Source organism: Pan troglodytes, chromosome 3 (genome assembly GCF_028858775.2).
Source record: "Pan troglodytes isolate AG18354 chromosome 3, NHGRI_mPanTro3-v2.0_pri, whole genome shotgun sequence".
Classification (NCBI taxonomy): domain Eukaryota; kingdom Metazoa; phylum Chordata; class Mammalia; order Primates; family Hominidae; genus Pan; species Pan troglodytes.
The window spans coordinates 16333410-16358733 of NC_072401.2; the positions used below are offsets into that span (position 1 = coordinate 16333410).

General features: G+C 39.7%; 1 protein-coding gene across 1 annotated transcript in view; it reads left to right on the forward strand.

Moving 5' to 3' along the window:
- The window catches only part of CD38 (CD38 molecule), a 66493-nt gene extending 43590 nt beyond the window's left edge, over window positions 1-22903 (forward strand). The window contains exons 3-8 of the mRNA XM_001160669.7: window positions 622-757; window positions 9935-10020; window positions 13814-13887; window positions 15755-15847; window positions 16181-16267; window positions 18180-22903. Of these exons, the coding sequence (XP_001160669.1) occupies window positions 622-757; window positions 9935-10020; window positions 13814-13887; window positions 15755-15847; window positions 16181-16267; window positions 18180-18243 (540 nt within the window). The 3' untranslated portion in view covers window positions 18244-22903. The remainder of the gene's footprint in view (window positions 1-621; window positions 758-9934; window positions 10021-13813; window positions 13888-15754; window positions 15848-16180; window positions 16268-18179) is intronic.
- The last annotated feature ends 2421 nt before the right edge of the window (window positions 22904-25324 follow it).

Genomic DNA, 25324 nt, shown 5'->3' on the forward strand with positions numbered 1-25324 from the left:
ACATCCTGCATGTATACCCTGGATATACATTCCCAGGATATACATTTTATTTAAAATAAAAATAAAAATAATAGATTCATAAAACAGAATATAATTCTGAACTTTGACTCCCTGTACCTTTAAGAGGGACCCTTAAATTTAAAAATCTATTGTATTTTTTTTTGGTAGGGGTAGGGAATATTTAGGGAATTTGGAAGGGGTTATATAGTTCTTTAAGAATCAAATAGCACATCTTCCTGAAAATAGCACGTAGACAAAGTTTTTTTGGAGATAACCTTAGGAATATCGTAACTCTCTGATGCCACCTCCATATGTGATCCTATGTTGATTATAATATTTTGATCAGTGGCTTTCAGACTTTTTTGACTGCAACCTAGAATAAAAGATTTATTTACATTGTGACCTAGAACACACACACACACACATACACACACACACACACTCTCTCTCCCCCACTCTCCTGCACACAGAAATCATTGATGCTTACAACAATTCTTACTCTTACTATGGGTGATTTACTTTGATATGCTCTGTTTTTTTTTTCATTTACAAAACTGTGGATTAATTTTTTTTGACATGCTAAATTGATCTCAGTAATAGATTGTATTTATTCTTCCTTAGATTCTTCTTTGGAGCAGAATAAAAGATCTGGCCCATCAGTTCACACAGGTCCAGCAGGACATGTTCACCCTGGAGGACACGCTGCTAGGCTACCTTGCTGATGACCTCACATGGTGTGGTGAATTCAGCACTTCCGGTGAGGCTCTGGGCCCTGTGGGATTGCCCAGGGATGTGGAGGGTGAACAGAGTGACTTCTGCTGGGGGCCCTGAATGATTAGTGTGGAGGACAGAGCCACAGGCACCCATCCTGATGCCATCTATACTTATATTAGTCCATTTGTGTTGCTATAAAGGAATACCTGAGGCTGGGTAATTTATAAAGAAAAGAGGTTTATTTGACTCACAGTTATGCAGGCTGTACAAGAAGTAGGGCACCAGCATCCACTTCGGGTGAAGGCCTGAGGCTGTTTCCACTCATGGAGAAGGGGAAGGGGAGCTGGCATTTACAGAGATCACATGGTGAGGGAGGAAAGCAAGGAGAGGTCAGGGGAGGTGCTAGGCTGTTTGTAATGACCAGCTGTCCTGGGAACTAGTAGAGTAAGAACTCATTACTATAAGGACAGCACCATGCCATTCGTGCAGGATCATCCCTATGACCCAAACACCTCCTACTAGTCCCGAGCTCCAACACTGGGGGTCGAATTTCAACATAAGGTTTGGAGAGTTAAATATCCAAACTATAGCACTACCCTTAATGGCAACTCAGGCTGATATAAAGTAGCATTCCCTGTTTTCTTGAAAAATTGACTTCAGAGTTGGGGATTGCCCATGCTCCCTAATTCCCTTCTTTTGAGTGCTCACATAGCCTGCTTCCGAATTCTTGGTATTTTGCTCTCTGTAAGGTCATCATTCAGGTCCAAAGAAGTCTAGAACAGGATGAGGTCTCAGTGGGACCTAGACCAAGGTTCTTGCTCTTCAGAATCATCACAGTAGCCATGGACTGGACTCTTCCATCTCAGGCACTGGCTTTGCCATCATTTTTCAGATGTAGCCTTATCCTGCCCAGAAAGACTCAACACCTCACCAGGGGAAGGGATTTCCTACAACCAAAACCCTACTGCAGTTTTCACTTTTTTTTTTTCTTTTTGTTTATATGGTGGATATTTTTACTTTATATAGTTTTATTCTTATTTTTACTACTTTCCATTGTTTGTTTTTAAAAGCTTATCTTATTATAGCTTCTTTGTCCCAGGTTTGCATTATTTTCAATTACAAAAATAAAGCATGATTATTTGAAAAAAAAATACTTGCACATTACAGAAATGCATAAAAGCAAAAAGCAAATGTCACTCTGAATTTTCCCTTCACCTCCTACCTCCGCATCACTTCTCAAAGGGTAACTATTATCAGCAATTTGATATAGATCTTTCCAGACTTTTCTTATGCTAATGTAAACATATATATTTAAAATGTACACATGCTGTTGTGCAACTTGCTTTATTCACTTAAAATTGGTAGGTATAAAGATAGCTATCCTCTTTTAAAAGGCTTTATCATTAAGAATCCTATTAATGGATATTAAGTTGCTTTAGTTTTGGTTGCTATTATGTCATTATTGTAAGAAACACTTTTGTGCGCGCGCACACACACACACACATACCTGCATACTTGAACGATAAATTTTTATAAATGAAACTTCAATGTTAAAGGATAAATTGTAATAGAAAATGATAACATGTCATTTAAAAGATGGTAACTATACCCTCATCAAGAGTATATATGAGGCCAGGCACAGTGGCTCATACCTGCAATCCCAGCACTTTGGGAGGTGGGGGAGGGGGGATCACTTGAGCCCAGTACTTTAAGAACGGCCTGGGCAACATGGTAAGACCACATCTCTATTTTATACTAAAAAAAGAAAAAAAAATGTATATGAGATAGTTTATTTACCTATATCCCCACTAACACCAGGTATTGTTACTTTAAATTTTTTGGCTCATTTCAGAAGAAAATAATACCTCAATTTAGTATGAACTTCTTTGATGGTGAGGCTATTATATATACATAAATGGTAGATTTTCTGTTTCTTCTGTAAGCTGGCAGTTCATATATTTTGACCATCTGTACTGCGGTATCTATTGTTTTCTAATTAGTAGAAGTTCTTTATAAATTAATAAGAGCTACTATGTATTAAGTACTTACAAAGTGCCAGTGTTCCATGTGCTACGTAAGTAGTCACTCATTTAATCCTCCACAGCCCCATGAGGTCATATGGTGATCCCATTTTAGAGATAGGAAGTCTGAGGCATGGAGTTAAGTAATTTGCCAGCCAGTAAGTGGCAAAGCAAGAAGCAAAGTTTCTCAGACTAACTTGAGAAACTTTGCTCTTAACTGCCATGTTTTTCTGCCCACTTTCTGGCTCAAGTTGGCGAATATATTTTTCTTATTTTGGACTTTACACGGTGTTTATGGTCTGTCTTTTGCCACCCAGAAATGCAGAAAACCTCTCTGTTCTCTTCCTTATAGCTTCTGTGTTTCATATCTTCCTTAAAAAGATTTTCTTAGAGAAGCATTCTTCTGTATTTTCACCTGCTATTTTTACTTTCACAATGTTTAAAATATTTTCCATATTTAGATCTGAGTCTTCCCACCTAGAATATGGTAATATAAATATGTTTTTCCATTAATTTTTTTAGATTTTACAGTTTTTCCTGTGTTCCATGTTTTCCTTTTTAAATTTCCCTTTTAACAATGACTGTTTTATTGGTCATTCATTTAACATTTAGCTGTTAAATGTATTTACAGTAGACTTCTCTCCTTTTGTTTTATTTTTTAATTTGTTCAATTTTTCTTGAAATAAAGTAGAGAAAATGAAATAATTTATTTTTAAGAACTGATTTATTTACAATTCAGAGTTCCTTATTTTTGCCTTCTTTTAAATTGAATTATGTATATGTAGTTTTATTTATCTACATTCTAATACTTTGGCCTCAATTTTTAATTTCTTCTTATTTTATAGATTATCTTTCGAGTTCCTGATGTATATATGTTTATTTCATTTGTATTCTAAGTTGACAATTTATAATTGTATGTATTTGTGGGGTGCAAAATGAATTTATGAATACAATGTGGGATAATTAAATCAAGCTAATTAACATATCCACGTCAAATACTTTTTTTAGTTTTTGAGATAGGGTCTCACTCTGTCACCCAGGCTGAGGTGCAGTGGTGCAATCACAATTCACTGCAACCTTGACTCCCAGGCTCAGGTGGTCCTCCCACCTTAGCCTCCCAGGTAGCTGGGACTACAGGTGCCTGCCACCACACTTGGCTAATTTTTTGTATTTTTTTTAGAGACAGGGTTTCGCCATGTTGCCCAGGCTGGTCTTGAACTCCTGGGCTCAAGCGATCCACTCTCTTCAGCCTCCCAAAGTGTTGGGATTACAGGTGTAAGCCACCAGGCCCGGCCTCAAATACTTATTTTTTGTAGTGAGAAAATGTGAAGTTTACTGTCTTAGCAATGTTGAAATGTACAGCACACTATTATTAACTACAATCACCATGCTGTGCAATAAATATTTTAAAAAACCCTTTCTGTCTAACTGAGATTTTGTACTCTTTGATCATCATCTCCCCATTCCTTCCAACTTCTGGTCTCTGTATCCACCATTCTATTATCTGCTTCTATGAACTTGATTGTTTTAGATTCCATATATGTTAGGACATGCAGCATTTGTCTTTCTGTGCGTGGCTTATTTTACTTAGCATATTGTTTTCTAGTTCCATCTATATTGTCACAAATGACAGAATTTCTTTCTTTTTAAAGTCTGAATAGTATTCCATTGTGTATATATACCACACTTTATCCATTCATCTGTTGATGGACTCAGGCTGATTCCATATCTTGGCTATTGTAAATAGTGCTGCAATGAACATGGGGGAGCAGGTATCTCTTTGACAAACTGATTTGAAATCTTTTGGGTAAATACCTAGAAGTGGGATTGCTGGATCATATGGTAGTATTCTATTTTTAGTTTGTTGAGGAACTTTCATCACATTTTCCATAATGGGTATACTAATTTACTTTCCCAATAGTGTACAAATAATTCCCTTTCTTCCCATTCTTACCAATACTTGTTACCTTTCATCTTTTTGATTATACCCTTCTGACAGGTGTGAGATGATGTCTCATTGTGGTTTTAATTTTTGTTTCCCTATTAATTAGGAAGCTTGAGCATTTTAAAATATATTTGTTGGCCATTTGTATGTCTTTTGAAAAATGTCTACTCAGGTCCTTTGCCCACCTTTAAATTGATTTTTTTTCTTGTTTTTGAGTTGTTTGAGTTCCTTATGTATTTTGTTATTGTTTGTTTTTTAATTTTTAATTTTTGTGCATACATAATAGGTGTATATATGGGATGTGTGTACATGAGATGTTTTGATATAGATATACAGTGCATAATAATTGCATCATGAAAAATGTCTCTTTCCCCATAAACATTTATCTTTTGTGTTAAAAACAATCCAATTTTATTCTTTTAGTTATTTTAAAACAGGGGTGTCTAATTTTTTGGCTTTCCTGGGCCACATTGGAAGAAGAATTGTCTTGGGCCACACATAAAATACACTAATACTAATGATAGCTGATGGGCTAAAAAAAATCACAAAAAGTCTCCTAATTTCTAAGAAAGTTTATGAATTGAACTTATGTGTTGGGCTGCATTCAAAGCTGTCATGGGCTGCGTGAGACCCATGGGCCATGGGTTGGACAAGCTTGTTTTAAAATGTACAACAAAATTGTTATTGACTACAGTCACCATATTGTGCTATCAAATAGTAGGTCTTATTCATTCCAACTATTTTTTGGTAACCATCCCCACCTCCCCACAATGTCTTGCTACACTTCCCAGCCTCTGGTAACCATTTTTCTATTCTCCATGTCCATGAGATCAGTTGTTTTGATTTGTTGGATGCTACAAATAAGTGAGAACATCCTATGTTTATCTTTCTGTGTCTAGCTTATTTCACTTAACATAATGACCTCCAGTTCTATTCATGTTGTTGCAAATGACAGGAACACATTCTTTTTTGTGGCTGAATAGTACTCCATTGTGTATAAATACCACATTTTCTTTATCCATTTATCTATTGATGGACACTTAGATTGTTTCCATATCTTGGCTATTGTGAACAGTGCTGCAATAAACATGGGAGTGCAGATATCTCTTCCATTGACTGATTTTCTTTCTGTTGGGTATATATCCAGCAGTGGCATTGCTGGATCATATAATAGCTCTATTTTTATTTTTTTGAGAAACCTCAAAACTGTTCTCCATAGTGGTTGTACTAATTCACATTCCCACCAACAGTGTACAAGGGTTCCCCTTTCTCCACATCCTCATCATTATTTGTTATTGCCTGACTTTTGGATGAAAGCCATTTTAGCTGGGGTGAGATGATATCTCATGATAGTTTTGATTTGCATTTATCTGATGGTCAATGATTTGAACACATTTTCATATGCCTGTTTGCCATTTGTATGTCTTCTTTTGAGAAATATGTATTCAAATCTTTTGCCCATTTTTAATTGGATTATTAGATTTCTTTCCTATAGAGTTGTTTGAATTACTTATCTATTCTGGTTTTTAATGCCTTCTTGAATGGGTAGTTTGCAAATATTTTCTCCCATTCTGTGGGCTCTCTCTTCACTTTGTTGATTGTTTCCTTTGCTGTGCAGAAGCTTTTTAACTTGATGTGATCCTGTTTGTTCATTTTGCTTTGGTTGCCTGTGCTCATGGGGTGTTGCTCAATAATTTTTTTTGCCCAGACAAATGTCATGGAGAGTTTCTCCAATGGTTTCTTGTAGTAGTTTGTAGTAGTTTCATAGTTTGAGGTCTTAGATTTAAATCTTTAATCTATTTTGATTTTATTTTTGTATGTGATTTGAGATAGGAGTCTAGTTTCATTTTTATCCATTGAGCCACTCTGTGCCTTCTGATTGTAGAGTTTAGTCCATTTACATTTGATGTAAATGTTATATTTTTAAGTAAGGACTTACTCCTGCCATTTTGTTACTTGTTTTCTGTTTGTTTTGTGGTCTTCTCTTCCTTCTTTCTTTCCTTTCTGTCTTCCTTTCAGTGAAGGTGATTTTTTCAGTTTCCTGCTTTTTATTTTTTGTGGAACTGTTATATGTTTTTGAGTTTGAAGTTACCATGAGGCTTAAAAATAGTATCTTATATCCCATTATTTTAAGCTGATAACAACTTAACACAGTTTGCATAAAGGAACAAAGACAGCAAACAGAAAGCTAATACAAACTCTATACCTTAACTTCATTCTCCCACTTTAAAACTTTTTGTTGTTTCTATTTATGTCTTATTGTACTTTATATGTCTTGAAAAGTTATTGTAGTTATTATTTCTGATTGGCTCATCATTTAGTTTTTCTACTTAAGACAAGAGTAGTTTACACGTCATAGTTACAGTGTTATAACATTCTGTGGTTTTCTGTGTACTTACTACTGCCAGTGAGTTTTGTACCTTCAGATGATTTCTTATTGCTCATTAATATCCTTTTCTTTCTAATTGAAGTACTCCCTTTAGCATTTCTTCTAGGACAGGTCTCGTGTTAATTAAATCCCTCACCTTTTGTTTGTCTGGAAAAGTCTGTGTTTCTCCTTCAAGTTTGAAGGATATTTTCACCAGATATACTATTCTAGAGTAAAAACTTTTTTTTTGTCTTTCAGCACTTCAAATATGTCATGCCACTCTCATCTGGCCTGTAAGGTTTCCACTGAAAAGTCTGCTGCCAGATGTACTGAAACTCCCTTGTATGCTATTTGTTTCTTTTCTCTTGCTGCTTTTAGGATCCTTTCTTTATCTTGGACTTTTGGGAGTTTGATTATCAAATGCTTTGGGGCAGTATTCTTGGGTTAAATCTGCTTGGTGTTCTATAACCTTCTTGTACTTGGGATATTGATATCTTTCTCTAGGTTTGCAAAGTTCTCTGTTATTATTGCTTTGAATAAACTTTCTACCTGTATCTCTTTTTCTACCTCCTCTTTGACGCCAATAACTCTTGGATTTGCCCTTTTAAGGCAATTTTCTAGATCCTGCCAGTGTGCTTCATTGTTTTTTATTCTTTTTTCTTTTGTCTCCTCTGACTGTGTATTTTCAAATAGCCTGTCTTCAAGCTCACAAATTCTTTCTTCTGCTTGATCAGTTCTGTTATAAAAAGACTCTGATGCATTCTTCAGTGTGTTATTTGTACTTTTCAGCTCCAGAATTTCTACTTGATTCTTTTTAATTATTTCCATCTCTTTGTTAAATTTATCTGATAGAATTCTTGAATTTCTTTCAGTTTCCTCAACATGGCTATTTTGAATTCTCTGTCTCACATATCTCTGTTTCTTCAGGATCGATCTCTGATGTCTTATTTAATCCATTTGGTGAGGTCATGTATTCCTGGATGGTCTTGATACTTGTAGATATTTTTCTGTATCTAGGCATTGTATTTATTGTAGTCTTTACAACCTGGGCCTGTTTGTACTTGTCCTTGGAAAGGCTTTCCAGATATTTTGAAGGACTCGGATGTTGTGATCTACGTTGTATCTGCTGTAGGGGGCCCTGCAAGCCTAGTAATGCTGTGGGTCTTGTACACACTCATGGAGGTACCACCTTGATGGTCTTGGACAAGATCTAGAAGAATTCTCTGGATTACCAGGCAGAGATTCTTTTTCTAGTCCCTTTACTTTCTCCCAGAATCTCTCTCTTTCTGTTCTGACCCACATAAAGCTGGTGACACACTCCACTGCAACTAGGACTTTGCTGGGTAAGACTTGAAGCCAGTACAGCACTTGCCCAGGGCCTGCAGTAACCACTTCCTAGCTGCCATCTATATTTGCTCAAGGCTCTGGGGCTCTACAATCAGTAGGTGAGAAAGCCAGCCAGACCCGTGTTCTTCTCTTCAGGTTGGCAAGTTTCCCAAGGCCCTGGGTTGGTCCAGAGGTGCCATCCAGAAGCCAGGCACTAGAGTAAAAAAGCTTAGAAGTCTACCTAGTATTGCATTGTACTGTGACTAAGCTGGCATTGAAACCACAAGACACAGTCCTTCCCATGCTGTCTTCCCCTTTTCTAAGGCAGAGGAGCCTCACCTCATGGCCACCACCACCACAGGCCCACAGGGAGTACTGCCAGTGTATTGTTAATATTCCAAGGCCCAAGGACTCTTCAGTCAGCTTGTGGTTAATGCTGCCTGGCCTGGGACTCACCCTTCAAAGCAGTGGGCTCCCCTCTGGCCCAGGGCAGGCCCAGAAATGCTATCCAAGAGCCACATCCTAGAATCAGGGACCCCAAGCCCAGTTGGTGCTCTACCTCTCTGTGGCTGTACCTGAAGCCAGCAAGTCACAGAGTCTCACCCAAGGCCCATGACATACTAATTGGGTATCACTTCTGGTTTTTCAGGGCCCAAGGGCTCTTCAGTTAGTAGGTGATTAATTCTCTCCAGATGTCATTGTGAAGATAAAAGAGGTTTATTTTCATGAAAACATATATACTTTAAAGCACCTTATGAAATGTATGTCCATTCCACCATCAACATTTTTACCTCTGTTGGGAAGATAATTCCTTTTGACTCCACAATAATTATTTATATCTACACATGGGAATGTTTCTTTTTTATTTGTGTGGTTTTGGTTTTAAAGCATTTAATCATTACAAGACTCCTAGAATTACTATATCATGTGCTCTCTGAAGGCAAAGTTCCCATCTAATTTTTCTATTTTATCTTTCTACCTCTAAGACCTAAAACTCAATAAATGTGCATTAAGGCAGATATCCTTGGGAGAAATGACACAGAAACTATGTATTCATGCTCTGTGTCCATTGTACTTCACTCAGGGCTAAGACTGCCTTGATGAGGGCAAGTGTAGGAAGACTCTGAGGCCATCTGAGAGTAAGTGGTGAAGACTTAAGAAGTAGGGCAGGAAACTCAGCAAGAGAGAGTTGTCAGGAAGCAGAAAAGCAGTTGGCAAAAGCAACCACTGAAGGACTGGTTTTACCTCTAATTCTTCCTGGACTGGGGATAATCCAGAGGGCTTGTCTCTGTCAGATGAACTTTTGGTAGCATTTCCCAAAACCATGACTCAAAACTTGCCACTGTGTTCCCATCTGGGATTTGGAAGATAAGGTAAGAACTTGGAAGGAATTCAGGGGACACTTAGTTAAATTGGGTCAAAATGTATCCATTCTCCAGCCTCCGTCTTGGCAGTGACACATTGGAAAATGGTTCCACTATGATTGAACAGCCAGGGAAGAGTACAGCTTATTTATACTCTCTGTTTTCCACTTTATTTTCTACAAACTATGTCTTTTAGAAATAAACTATCAATCTTGCCCAGACTGGAGAAAGGACTGCAGCAACAACCCTGTTTCGGTATTCTGGAAAACGGTTTCCCGCAGGGTAAGTACCAAGTAGTGAAATTCTAGAGCTTTGGAGACCACAGAACTTAAGACGTTATCCAGTCAGTGCCTGGTTTTAACACTTTTGGATTACAAATACTTTTAGGAATGAAAATATAGGATTCATTCCTGAGAAAAAGGTTCAGAAGCACATGCCAGAAAATTTACACATCCAATTTTAGAACATTCTTAGAGGGTCCATGGGCTCCAGTTGCAGAATCTTTGCACGTACACACTCTGACTTTGGCTACCAGGAACCTGGGGCTTGGTTTAATCCTCTGATTCAGGTATTAGTCAATCTTAGATACCTGGGACAGTCGTAACAATCTACATGTATAGACCCCTTACTATGTGGCAGGTACAGTCCTCAGATCTTTACATGAACTAATAACTTGCATCTTCACCAGAACCCTGTGAAGCAGGTGCCGTGAGTATTGTAACCATTTAACACATAACAACGTGAAGGTACAAGTAAACAAGGAATCTACTAAATGTACAGAATTAGTAAGAGGCATATGTGGGAGTTTATCCCAAGCTGTCTGACTCCAGATTCAGAATCTAGGCTGGGAAAAACTCACCACTCCACCCTCTACCTATTTTTTTAGAAAAAATTGATACGTAAAATTATTATGTATTTATGGGGTATATAGTGATGTGGTGATACATATAAGGTATAGTGATGAAATCGGGGTAATTAACATATCTGTCATCTCGAACATTTATCATTTCTTTGTGTTGGGAGCATTGAATATCCCCCTTCTGGCTAGCTGAAACTACATATTATTAACTATAGTCATCCTACAGTGTTATTGAACACCAGAATTTATTCCTCCTATCTAACTATAATTTTGTATCCTTTAACAAATCTCTACCTATCTCCTCCTCCTCCTACTTTTCTTAGCCTATGGTGGCCTCTGTTCTGCCTTTTACTTCTATAAGATCAACTTAATTTTAGCTTCCACATATGAGTGAGAATATGTAGTATTTAACCGTCTGTTTCTGGCTTACTTCACTTAACATAATGCCCTCCAGTTCCTTCTATGTTGCTGCAAATGACAGGAATACTTTTTTTTTTTTTTTTTTTTTTTTGAGATGGAGTCTTGCTCTGTCACCCAGGCTGGAGTGCAATGGCATGATCTCGGCTCACTGCAACCACCACCTCCCAAGTTCAAGCGATTCTCCTACCTCAGCCTCCCCAGTAGCTGGGACTGCAGGTGTGGGCCACTATGCCCGGCTAATTTTTGTATTTTCAGTAGAGACGGAGTTTCACCATGTTGGCCAGGCTGGTCTCAAACTCCTGACCTCAGGTGATCTGCCAGCCTTGGCCTCCCAAGGTGCTAGGACTACAGCCATGGGCCACCATGCCCGGCTAATTTTTGTATTTTCTGTAGAGACAGGGTTTCACTATGTTGGCCAGGCTGTCTCAAGCTCCTGACCTCAGGTGATCTACCCATCTTGGCCTCCCAAAGTGCTGGGATTACAGGGGTGAGCCACTGCACCTGGCCAGGAATACATTTTTTAATTCCTGAATACAATTCCATTGTGCACATATACCCCCATCTATTTCTGACTTTACTCAAAGCTACCTGTGTATATTTATTTATCTTGTAACTTGCTTCAGTGTTAAGTGGACAAGGAAACATTTCTTTTCAAGTGTATTAGGGAAAAAAAGAGAAAGGAAGGAAGAAAGAAATGAAAGAAGAAGGTGGGAGTAACAATACACTAATTATAACTTTCAGAATTAAACTTAGACATCTGAGGAACTGGGGCAGGTGGAAATGTATTTGTTAAGTGCATATGTCTTAGTCCATTTGTGCTGCTATCACAAACTACCTGAGACTTGGTAATTTTTTTCAAACAGGAGTTTTATTTTCTCATTGTGCTGGATACTTGGGAAATCCAGGATAAAGGTGCCAGCAGATTCAATGTCTGGTGAGGGCTGCTGTCTGCTTCCAAAATGGTGCCTTCTTGCTGTGTCCTTACATGGCAGAGGCAGAGGGGCTAAAGGAACCTAGCTAGTTCCCTGGAGCCCTTTCATAAGGGTGTTAATCCCATTCATGAGGGCAGAACCCTTAGGGCCCAATTATCTCCTAAAGGACTCACTACTTATTACCATCACATTGGTCTTAGGTATCAACATAAGAAATACATACATTCAAATCATAGCAGCATATCTGTGACAAGCCTTGAAGTACGTTCCTCTGTCATTCCCATTGAGTCATCCCCATAGGTAGTGTGACAAATCCCTACATTAAAGGTGAAGAAACTAAGACTCAGAAGTTAAGTGACTCATCCAAGTTCCCTGGGCTAATAAGTTACAGACCTAAGAGCCTAACCTAGGCCTCCCTGATTCCAAAGCCATGCTCTTCAATTTTGTTCTTTGAATCTGCTTATTGGTTCTGTCTTTTAAATGACAGGTTTGATCTTAACTCTAGGTTGGTACCTAGCTAAACCTCTGTCTTAGGGGGATTCATGTAAACCCTGGTATGATGGAAACAGAAAAACAGCCTGGAAATTGACATAAGGAGACCATGTTTAAACTTGGGCAGATTCCTTTACTCATTCTGATCTTCCGATTCCTCATTTGTCAAATGGAAATCAAAATATACCTGTTCCATAGGGTTACTGCAATGTTTAAATGAGATACCACCATCCTATAACATAACCCAAAATCTACCCACTTCAAAAATAATTCATTGAGTACTTACTATGGACAGTGAACATTCATGGGCACTTTATAGTTTTTGTTTGTTTGCTTTTTCTGAGAATAGTTTCCATTTCACTACTCTATGGTATGTTTTAGGGCAGTGCTGTTGCTAAAATCTTTTAAAGCCAAGTCACATTTTATATGTATCAAGAACCTCCTTGTGTTCCCCACTCAGCCCCTGGCACTAGGAATACAGAGATGCACGTGATTGAAGGCATCCTGCCCTTGTGAGCTACCAGCACCTTTATTTTGCCAATCACTCATGGACGTATGTGGATGGACTTCTTTTTTCAGACTTGTCCCTTTCTTTTTCTGATAACAGAGGCCGTGTTTTTTTTTAATTTTTAATTTTTGTGGGTAGGTTAAACTCATCATTATAATACAATACAGTTGGATAATGTGGAGGGAATGTAAGGTGCTGTCAGAGTCAGAGAAGGGGACTTGAGCTAGTCCCAGGGGTTGGGTAGGCCTCCTGGAGGGAGCATATAGAACACTATTTTGTTCATTTCATTTTTTCCAAAGTCTAACAAAGATTCCTGCTGAATGTTTCTTGCATGGAGAAATAAGACTCTTTGCTCAAGCATATTTATTCATTCACTTATTCAGTCCTCCTTTCTCTCTGTGCTTTTCCAGGCCTGAGGGTCACCTGTTTTCTCCTCAGTTTCCCCTTTTGTGGTGTTCCCATTTCCCTTATCCCTGAATCATCCACCTGCTCCCACTAAATGAAGCATAGTGTCTACAGTGCATGACACTGAGAAAGCACTTTCACCTTCCTCCTCTAGACATTCCTCTTACTCATCTGGACTTCTGACTTCTGACTTCTGAACCACTGAACCACCAGCTCTATGAACTATAACACTGAACATTGTTCACTTAGAGATTGGAGCAACTGCTTCAAGAACTCTGATATGAAGTATAATCCGTCCAGTGGCTTGGAATGAAAATTGTGTAGACCTGACATTCCTGTGCTAAAACCATATAGGATATCCTTCCTTAACCAGCTATTGCTAAGTATTGTTTTGAATGAAACTGCTGGAGGATGGTGATTAAGTTTGCATGATGAATGGTGGGCATTTTTTTTTTTAAGTTTGCAGAAGCTGCCTGTGATGTGGTCCATGTGATGCTCAATGGATCCCGCAGTAAAATCTTTGACAAAAACAGGTACACATTTATTTTGCATCCTGTTTGCAAGTATCCTGTTGCAAATATCACAGTGGATATTTCATCTCTAGAAAGAATATGCTTTTCATGTTTCAGGTCAGTTCTGAAGATTTGGGCCAAAAAAGGTAAAAATATTGAATTCTGTGGAGAGAGTTGTCTCCTAAGTCAATGTGTTTGTCTGATTTCTCCTTTGCCAAAAATTGTCTACCAGGTTCTAATGGCCACTGCACTGTATCTAGCCCCTGCTCTTAACTTTGGCAGGCCTGGTGTAATTTTCTCAGCTTTCTCTCCCGTTACCCTCCACCCTACCCATTGCTCACCATTGTTCACACCGTTCCCCCATATGACCTGCCTCCCCTGCTCCCCTGCTCCCTTCTGTCTAAATCCTCACCATACATGAAGACCTGCCTTGACTCTCCTCTCCTCCAGGAAAATTGTGTACCCCAATTCAATAGTAAAACTACTACTGGGAACATCGGGAACTGTGCTGGGCTCTTGGCCTTCATTATCTTTTTGCAGACATTGTCAACAATGTACTGTAGTGGTTGAAAGCAGGTACTGGCGGTCATTACATATTATCTGTGTGACCTCAGGCAGGGCAGTCAACCTCTGTGAGCCCCTGAATATGTACCAAAGAGTTGATGGTGATGGGAAGATTAACTGAGACAACAGATGAAAAATGCTGAGCTCTGTGCCTGACAACAGAGAAAGTGCTCAATGAGAATTAGCTATTATTCTCATTTGCTGATCCTCACCACTGAATCTGGCCACACCTGTGCCTTCCTTGGCTGATCTCCTTCTATACTTACAGCTTTTACTATGTTGATTACCTTTTTGGCCTTTGTTCTCTAATTTTTGTTCTCTAATCCCACATAAGGCTGACTGAAAGGAGGAAGCATATATTAATTTGCTTTATAAACTCTAGGTGCCCCAAATTAATTTTTCTTCTCTCCTGTTTTAATATTTAATTCTACAAGGAAGCATTTGTCCTTTTGTCTTCTGATCCCAATTTTTTTGGGTAAAAGCATTAACATTTCAGAATTTTATGATCTGATATTATGGTTCAAGCACTTGAAACCAGAGTGTCAGTTGTCAGAGACTAACAGGGAAGAGTTTAGGAATGGGATTAGGGCAGGCAACCATAGTCTTTCAAAGCATTGCCTCTCAAACTTCACTGAGCATGTGAATCACGTGGGGATTGTTCAACTGCAGATCATTTCAGCAGGTTATAGTGGCTGAAATTCTACATTTCTTTCTTTCTTTTTTTTTTTTTTTTTTTTTTTGAGATGGTGTCTCGCTCTGTTGCCCAGGCTGGAGTGCAGTGACATGGTCTCCGCTCACTGCAAGCTCAGCCTCCCAGGTTCACGCCATTCTCCTGCCTCAGCCTCCTGAATAGCTGGGACTACAGGCACCCACCACCACGCCCGGCTAATTTTTTGTATTTTTAGTATAGACGGGGTTTCATAGTGTTAGCCAGGATGGTCTCGATCCCCTGACATCATGATCTGCCTGCCTCGGCCTCCCAAATTGCTGGGATTACAGGCATGAGCCACCATGCCTGGCTGAAATTCTGCAGTTCTAATGAGTTCCCAGGTGATGTTCATTAGGTTGGTCTAAGGACCACTCTTCAAATAGCAAATATTTAAAGAATCAACATTAATGCACAAATTAAGAATTTTATTTTGAGAATCTTGTTAACCGAGGGTCATGCTGAATAAGAAAACGTTATTGATTGATTTGCAATTTGATGTGTCAACTCTAAAGGATAGGTCCTAGCCAGTGCCTTTCTGCCTGCTGGTTGTTAAGGGGGGTGTGGATGCTTTCGTTTGGGGTTGACGTTTGGGGTTCTTTGTTTCTTCTATTTTAGCACTTTTGGGAGTGTGGAAGTCCATAATTTGCAACCAGAGAAGGTTCAGACACTAGAGGCCTGGGTGATACATGGTGGAAGAGAAGATTCCAGGTATATCTTACTACTTTGTACCCAAGAGTTATTTTATGAATCAGTCCACAAAAGAATCCACAGTCACAAGAACACACTGGGAACAAACTGACTCAGGAAATGAAAGTACATGAATGTACATGAATCCCAACAGCCTCTTAACTTTATCTCCACAAAGGATATTTAACTGCTTGACACTTCAGCTCTCCTGCTGACCCAGGAGCTCTTAGAGGATTTACCTCTACTTTACCTCTTTATCCAAGGGCCTTGTCCAGGGCCTGCTACAAAAACAAAGAGACTCCAAAAATGTTTGTGAGATCTTGTAATTTTAATACTTTCTTCTTTCTTCCCCAGAGACTTATGCCAGGATCCCACCATAAAAGAGCTGGAATCGATTATAAGCAAAAGGAATATTCAATTTTCCTGCAAGAATATCTACAGGTAATTAATTTCTTCTTGAAGAAAAAAATGACTGTCTTGTCACCTGTAGAATTTCCTTTTTTCCTTAGCCTCCTCTGAGCTTGGAGGGCTGTGTGAATCTTTCTTGGGCCTTGATGATGATCACAGATGGCAACCTCTGGTGATCTCTGTCCCGCCTTCCAAGCCAAGTCCAGAAGGTATCCAAGCTAGTGGCCTTCACTTGGCTGCCTTTCCTCATCCGTCTCTATTGATCCCAAGTAGGACTTGCCTCTAAAGCTGACACAACCTTTGATGGCGTATTTTTTCGTTCCCAGTGTGAGTGGCCCAGTCCAGGGTTCACTGGCCTACTAGGTTTCAGGGGAGCAAGGGAATGTTTTGCTAAGCCCTTTCTCCCAAGTTGTAAAATCCTTGTGACTTGACATCATTTTGCAAGCGAAGCTTCCTTAGTTGGATCTGAGTACAGATGCCTAACACATGACAAGGCGTCACACGGCAGTCTACCAAAATCTATCTTTTTTAAATTTAAAAAAAAAGTATTTACAAAATTTTTCTAATAATTTGTGTTTATTAGAAAACAGTTTAAAATTACAGATAGATATATATTTTTTAAAGTCACCTATAATTCTAGTTTCAAAACTGAGACCCCTCACTCATTTTTAAGCAGTTGTGACCAATGGTGTAGGTAGGTACTCATTGGTAGAAGCATCTTTGGAGATTTTTCCACGTATAATATCTTGGAACAAGATTGATGCAGAGAGGAAAAGCTGTTCAAAGGAGGTAGAAGCTGAGATGCTAGAATATTGTTCCTGTTTCCATGTCACTACCTTCTCTCACTAACCACATCAGAAAAGCAGAAGGATAGATTCTGGAGACTCTACTGATGGCTTTTGTTTCCCAAATGACCTGAATTCCCCATCAGTCACCTTGCTTCTATCTGGAAACTGCCAGAAAAGGCCATGAGCATTCTATAGCAGTTAGACAGGAAAACAGAAAGAATGAATGAAGGAGCAACTGTAAAAGAAATCTTGCAGATATCTGACCAGTCTAAGCTGTTCAAAGATATGTTGCATGGAGAAAATAGAATAGTAGAAACCTAGACAAAGACTGGGAAATAAAGATGGTCTTATCCCCAATACTCTTTTACCTTTTTTGTCTTATGAAACATTATCCTTTTTCTCATAAATGACCAGAAGACCTTTATATTATAATTCGTCAACTCCCCTCATTTGTGTCCGCTTTAGGCTCCAAGTGAGCTCGCTCATTCTCCATCTGGAAAGAAAATATGGGCATGGCTTCCATTTGGACTTGTACAGACAGTGGCCCATATGGGAACCAGGTGACACATCACAAGGGCAGGTTCTGACACCTCTTCCTTCCAGAAGCCCAGGGGTGCTGGCAGCTGCTTCTGAGTATCTCTCTCTTCCTTGGCTCATATTTAGCAAAATCAAATTTAAAGAACCCCATTCCTCGCTATCCACCATCCCCCTATTCATGTGCCAGCCACTCCTATTGGATCCTGTTGCTTTAGCTAATTTTTATGAAAATAATAGTCATTCACCTGTTAGGTACTTATCTAAGGTTTGTTTCAAAGCAAGTTTGGTCCCCTTGCTGAGGGTCTCCAGCTTTTTCCCAGACTCTGCCTCTGACCCTGGATTCAACACTCCCTCAGGAAGCTTCGGAAGAGAGGAAAGCAAATTAGCCACAGAAGCTGTGGGGGTCCCTGGCCTTGGTTGCTGCTCCTGCTGTTTTTTTGACCATCAGGTGGCATGGATAGCTCCCCTCCCGACATGTCACTGCAGGAGAGGAGTTTATATGGATGCTAAGTGGTCTGTGCACCTTGTCGTCGCTAAAAAAGGGGCTTCCTCCATTAGCGAATTGGACGACAGATGTATCCTACGGTCTCTTGATTTCCTTTTTTGCTTTCTTGTCATAGACCTGACAAGTTTCTTCAGTGTGTGAAAAATCCTGAGGATTCATCTTGCACATCTGAGATCTGAGCCAGTCGCTGTGGTTGTTTTAGCTCCTTGACTCCTTGTGGTTTATGTCATCATACATGACTCAGCATACCTGCTGGTGCAGAGCTGAAGATTTTGGAGGGTCCTCCACAATAAGGTCAATGCCAGAGACGGAAGCCTTTTTCCCCAAAGTCTTAAAATAACTTATATCATCAGCATACCTTTATTGTGATCTATCAATAGTCAAGAAAAATTATCGTATAAGATTAGAATGAAAATTGTATATTAAGTTACTTCACTTTAATTCTCATGTGATCCTTTTATGTTATTTATATATTGGTAACATCCTTTCTATTGAAAAATCACCACACCAAACCTCTCTTATTAGAACAGGCAAGTGAAGAAAAGTGAATGCTCAAGTTTTTCAGAAAGCATTACATTTCCAAATGAATGACCTTGTTGCATCATGTATTTTTGTACCCTTCCTACAGATAGTCAAACTATAAACTTCATGGTCATGGGTCATGTTGGTGAAAATTATTCTGTAGGATATAAGCTACCCACGTACTTGGTGCTTTACCTCTAACCCTTCCAACAGTGCTGTGAGGTTGGTATTATTTCATTTTTTAGATGAGAAAATGGGAGCTCAGAGAGGTTATATATTTAAGTTGGTGCAAAAGTAATTGCAAGTTTTGCCACTGAAAGGAATGGCAAAACCACAATTATTTTTGAACCAACCTAATAATTTACCATAAGTCCTACATTTAGTATCAAGCTAGAGACTGAATTTGAACTCAACTCTGTCCAACTCCAAAATTCAGGTGCTTTTTCCTTCTAGGCCTTTCATACCAAACTAATAGTAGTTTATATTCTCTTCCAACAAATGCATATTGGATTAAATTGACTAGAATGGAATCTGGAATATAGTTCTTCTGGATGGCTCCAAAACACATGTTTTTCTTCCCCTGTCTTCCTCCTCCTCTTCGTGCTCAGTGTTTTATATATGTAGTATACAGTTAAAATATACTTGTTGCTGGTACTGGCAGCTTATATTTTCTCTTTCTTCATGGATTAACCTTGCTTGAGGGCTTTAACAATTGTATTACTTTTTCAAAGAACTAAGCTTTAGCTTCATTGATTTTTTTCTATTTAATCGGGTTTTGCTCTTCTCTTTATCACTGGAAACATAGAAATGCTTTCTGATTTCTTTGGGTAGATTTACGTATTCAGCTTCTTGAGATGGAAGTTTAGATCACTGATCCTTCAGCTTGTTTTCTTTTTTGTATACATAGATTTTAGGATGATATATTTTCCCTTGAGTTCTGCTTTAGCTGCCTTGAGTTCTGCTTTAGCTGCAGCTCTTATGTTTTGATATGCCTCTCTTTATTATCCTTCAGTTAAAAATATCTTTCAATTCATTGTTATATAAAAATATGTGCCTAGTTTTTAACATCTGGAGATTTTCTAGTTTTGAAACAAACATAAGCCAGGCATGGTGGCTCACACCTGTATCCCCAGCACTTTGGGAGGCCGAGACGGGAGGATCGCCTGAGCTCAGGAGTTTTTACACCAGCCTGGGAATAACAGTGAGACATTATCTCCAAAAAAATTACCTGGGTATGGTGTTGTGCACCTGTAGTCCCAGCTACTCTGGAGACTGAGGTGGGAGGATTGTTTGAGCTTGGGAGGTTCAGGCTGCAGGGAGCTGTGATCACACCACTGCACTCTGGCCTGAGTGACAGATTGAGACCTTGTCTCAATAAAAGCAAAAATAAAGAAAATAAACCATATGTGTTGAACAAAGAATTAATAAATTAATTTGAGACTCCTTCAGGGAATGACCACAATTTATTGAAAATAGCCTAAATGTTGGAGTCAGGCATTTCTGGATTCATATTTTGACATCATGCTGTCATCTTGAACAAAATGCCTAACCTTTCTAAACTTCAACTTCCTTGCCACTCAAATAAGGATTACAAAACTTACCCCTGTTAAAATGTGGTAAGTACTAAAGACGACAGCAAAAATTGAGTCCAGCACAGAGCTTCCTAAATAAGCAAGCACTCAACAGTGTTGGTTCCTTTCTTCCTCCCCTGCTTGACAATCCAGTTTCCCACAGGAGCCTTTGTAGCTGTAGCCACCATGGTCAGTCCAGGGATTCTTCACTAGCCCCTTCTCCCCTGGCAGACATCCTTGTGGGAGTTTAGTCTTGGCTCGACATGAGGATGGGGGTTTGGGACCAGTTCTGAGTGAGAATCAGACTTGCCCCAAGTTGCCATTAGCTCCCCCTGCAGAATGTCTTCAGAATCGGGGCCCGGTCAGTCTCCTGGGTGACCTGCTGTTTTCCTCTTAAGACCCTTTCCACTTTGGTTGCTGCTTTCTGGACTCATCGAGTCCTTGCTCAACAGGATACCCCTTGAAGTGGCTGCCTGGGCCACATCCCCTTCCAAACAAGAAATCAAAATATTAGAAATCAATTTTTGAAATTTCCCCTAGGAAGACTCATTTGAATGTTCAAGTTCAGAGCCAGTGGAGACCTTAGGGGAGGGTGGTCACAAGGATTTTGCACAGTGCTTTAGAGGGTCCCAGGGAGCCACAGAGGTGGTGAGGGGCTGGGTGCTCTTTTCTCCGTGCATGACCTTGTGTGTCTATCTTCATTACTACAGTGCCTCATCTCTACCTCCTTTCCCCCTGTAGTTCCAACGTGGGTATCTTTGCCATCTCTGGCCCGAAGGACTTTCTGACCTACATGTATAAATACCCGCTCACAATATATATTACTTTTCCTATAAGTGACTTCTCTACTGGATTACTGGTTGCTCATACACCTCATATTTTACTTGTAAATCTACTACTCCCTGTCTGCCTACTCCATTCTCATTTGCTGTAGAAAATTCTCTTACCATCCCAACTTTCACCCACCATCATGCTTACCCAAAGGCTGTGGGAATGACCTGGGCCCTAATGCCCCTTTTCTAAATTCCTAAGGCTCACCATTTTCCTCTTGTAATGGTTCTTGACCTTATAATGTTTGAGGCACCTTTTCAAATATAGTCCTTTGATTTCAGACTGAATACTTGAAAGGACACACACACACATATGTAAGTGCATATGACTGCATACACCCACACACACACACGTGCCTGTATACAGTCATATGATATATACACAAACATACGCACACAAGCCTGCATACATCATATGCCAACAGTGGGGATATGTTCAGAGAAATGCATCATTAGATGATTTTGTCATTGTGTGAACATCATAGAGTGTACTTACACTAACCTAGATGGTATAACCTACTACACACCCAGGCTACATGGTATCACCTATTCCTCCTTGGCTACAAACCTGTACAGCGTGTGTCTGTACTAAATACTGTGGGCAATTTTAACCTGATGGTAAATGTTTGTGTATCTAAACATATCTAAACATGGAAAAGGTACAGTAAACATGCAGTATTATAATCTTATGAGACCGTCATCATATATGTGGTCCACTGTTTGGGCCATCATTGGCTGAAAAGTGGTTATGCGACACATGACTGTATATATACTTTCCTGTTACAACAACAGTGTCTCTCAATCCACAGTAATTGCAGCATCCAGTAGGTCTTCCTTTAGCCCTGAGTCACCATTTGTGTCAACGTGTTTAGTGCCATGTCCACGTCTCTCATGTAACTGGCAGAGCTATCAAATATTTTGGCAAAACACATTGTTTCTTTGGCTTTGCCTTGGCAACTTTCTGTGCCTTTTGTAGCTCTTGTTTGGAAGAAGCTCAACCCATGTCTGCACACTGTGGTACAAGGGGGACAGCATCGACATCGACTTACTTCTTGGTGCCTTATTCCTCCTTAGAACAATTCCTAAATCTGCAACTTAAGTTTCTCAGGAAGATTCCATACTGCACAGAAAACTGCTTTTGTGGAGTTTTAAAAGGCAAGTTGTTATATGTGCTGGATAGTTTTTAAGTATGACATAAAAATTGTATAAAGTAAAATATTAAAATACACCTAGAATACTGTATAACTTTAAGTCATTTTATCAACACATTGCTAATCCAGATATTTTCCCGCAGTTTTTCTTTGAATAACAGAGCAATTAATTTACTTTTACTATGAAGAGTCATCATTTTAATATGTATTTTAAGCAATCCACCAAGAACTCAGTAGGCAGCTGAGAGGTGCTGCCCAGAGAAGTGGTGATTAGCTTGGCCTTAGCTCACACACACAAAGCACAACAGGCTTTCAACTATCCCCTAACAGGGCATTTATTCTTTTTTTTTTTTTTTTTTTGTGAGACGGAGTCTCACTGTCGCCCAGGCTGGAGTGCAGTGGCGCGATCTCGGCTCACTGCAGGCTCCACCCCCTGGGGTTCACGCCATTCTCCTGCCTCAGCCTCCCAAGTAGCTGGGACTGCAGGCGCCCGCCATCTTGCCCGGCTAATTTTTTGTATTTTTAGTAGAGACGGGGTTTCACCGTGTTAGCCAGGATAGGGCATTTATTCTTGAACTTGATTCAGAGAGGCACACATTACCATTCTCTAATCAGAATGCAAGTAGCACAAGGCAGTGGAAACTATGGAATTCGGAGGCAGGTGATGCATTGGGCGAGTTTATTAACATCTGTGACTCTCTAGTTTGAAATTTATTTGTAACAGACAAAAATGAATTATACAAACAATAAAAGTATAATAAAGAACTGTGCTGAATAATTCTTTTAAAAGGAGTTGTCTCCGGGCTTGAAAGAATTAAGGGACATGTTCAGTGGGTGGCACACTGCTGAAGACAACAGGACTTCCTACCTATCGCACTACATGATTGAGTGAGTTAGGTAGCTGGGGAAAGGATGGGTCACTGTCCTGGTGTGTCTCAATGGTGGAATAAGCGGGAATAGATGCCAACAAGAGTCCAGTGCTACTGTCTACAAAAACCTGAAAATCCTTACTCACACCTCTTTATTCTTCAACACATTGAAGAAGAATGTTGTTTGCTTTTCAGTAGGAGTCTCACATTCGAGAATCACGTGATGACGCATCTTTTATTCTCTATTAAGGAGACTCACCTTGAGACCTCACAGGATTTAACATAATGAAAACAAAATGTGTGATTATTTTTTTAAAAAAAACTTTTAAGTTCAGGCATACAGGTGCAGTCTTGTTACACAGGTAAACTTGTGTCATGGGGGTTTGTTGTACAGATTATTTCATCACCCAGGTATTAAGCCTAGTACCCATTAGTTATTTTTCCTGATCCTCCCCCTCCTGACACCCTCCACGCTCCAATAAGCCCCAATGTTTGTTGTTTCTCACTATGTGTCCCAAGTGTTCTCATCATTTAGCGCCCACATATAAGTGAGAACATGAGGTATTTGGTTTTCTGTTCCTGCATTAGTTTGTTAAGGATAACAGCCTTCAGCCCCATCCATGTCCCTGCAAAGGACGATCTTGTGTGTGATTCTTAATAAGTGACATAAACATGAAACAACACTTAAAGACTTGATGCAAAAGACCTGGCAGGGTGGCTCGTGCCTGTAATCCCAACATTTTGGGAGGTCGAGAAGGGAGGATTGCTTGAGCCCAGGAGTTCGAGACCAGCCTGGGCAACATAATGAGATCTCATCTCTGAAAAAAAAAAAACAAAAATTAACCAGGCATGGTGGCATGTTCCTGTAGTCCCAACTACTTGAGAGGCTGAGGTGAGAGGATTGCTTGAGCCCAGGAGATCAAGGCTACAGCGAGCTGAGATTGTGCCACTGCACTCCAGCCTGGACAATAGAAATTTAGTTGCTGTCTCAAAACAAACAAACAAAACAAAAAACAAAAAAACTTGATGCAAAATGCCAACCTGCAGAAAAGAGAAAACCAATGTTTATTGTACAAGGTACTTCACACATTGTATCAGCCTGTGCTCTCAGCTGCAACAACAGAACACCACTCTGGCTGTGTATTAGGGTTCTCTAGAGGGACAGAGCTAAAGATAGATAGATATATGAAAGGGAGTTTATTAAGGTGTATTGACTTGCATGATCACAAGGTGAAGTCCCACAATAGGCCGTCTGCAAGCTGAGGAGCAAGGAAACCAGTCCGAGTGCCAAAATCTCAAAAGTAGGGAAGCCAGCAGTGTAGCCTTCAGTCTGTGGCCAAAGGCCTGAGAGCCCCTGACAATCCACTGGTGTAAGTCCATGAGTCCAAAAGCTGAAGAACTTGGAATCCGATGTTCGGGGGCAGGAAGCATCCATCATGGGAGAAAGATGGAAGCCAGAAGACTCAGCCAGTCTAGTCCTCCCACGTTCTTCTGCCTGCTTTTATCCTAGCTGCACTGATAGCTGATTAGATAGTGCTCACCTAGATTGAGTGTGGGTCTGCCTCTCCGAGTCCACTGACTCAAATGTTAATCTCCCTTGGCAACACCCTCACAAACACACCCAGGAACAATACTTTGCATCCTTCAGTCCAATCAAGTTGACACTCAATATTAACCATCACAGGCTGAAAGTGAATTTTCTAAAAACTATCAAGAGCTTATAGATTGTCTAGGAGGGCGAGAAAATAGTTTGGAAGCCACTTAGCCAAGAACAACACTCCAGATTACTCTACTGGCTTGTCAGGTAGAAAAGTTGCCACTTGCCCTGTGGACACTTGGCTGTCGCTCTATCACTGCCAGAACACAGACATGGCTATTTCTGGGAACAGAAGTAATGAAAGAGAATGGTGGATGGTGCATGGCACCTGCTTTCCTTCCTCACCAGCCACAGATTCACAGATATGTTCAGTGTGTAGGGCCTGATACAGGTAAAATGCTTAGGACAGAGCTCAGTTTCTCTGTCTGTAAAATGGGAGTGATAAGAGTGTCTATCATTTTGGGTTGTTTTGAGCATTAAGTAAGGTGATATGTGCAAAATTCTTAGGATAATGCTTAATACATATGAAGAACTGTATCAATGTTAGGATTTTTATTTTTTTATTTTTATTTTATTTTATTTTTGAGCCTGTTTTTATTCTGGAGGAAATTCCTTGACAAGCCTAGCTAGTTTAGATGCTGAGACCCTGAGACCTAGGGAACAATGGAGAAGAGGGTAGAGAATGGCTCTCTTGCCAACCAACAGGATCAGCTATAGTCT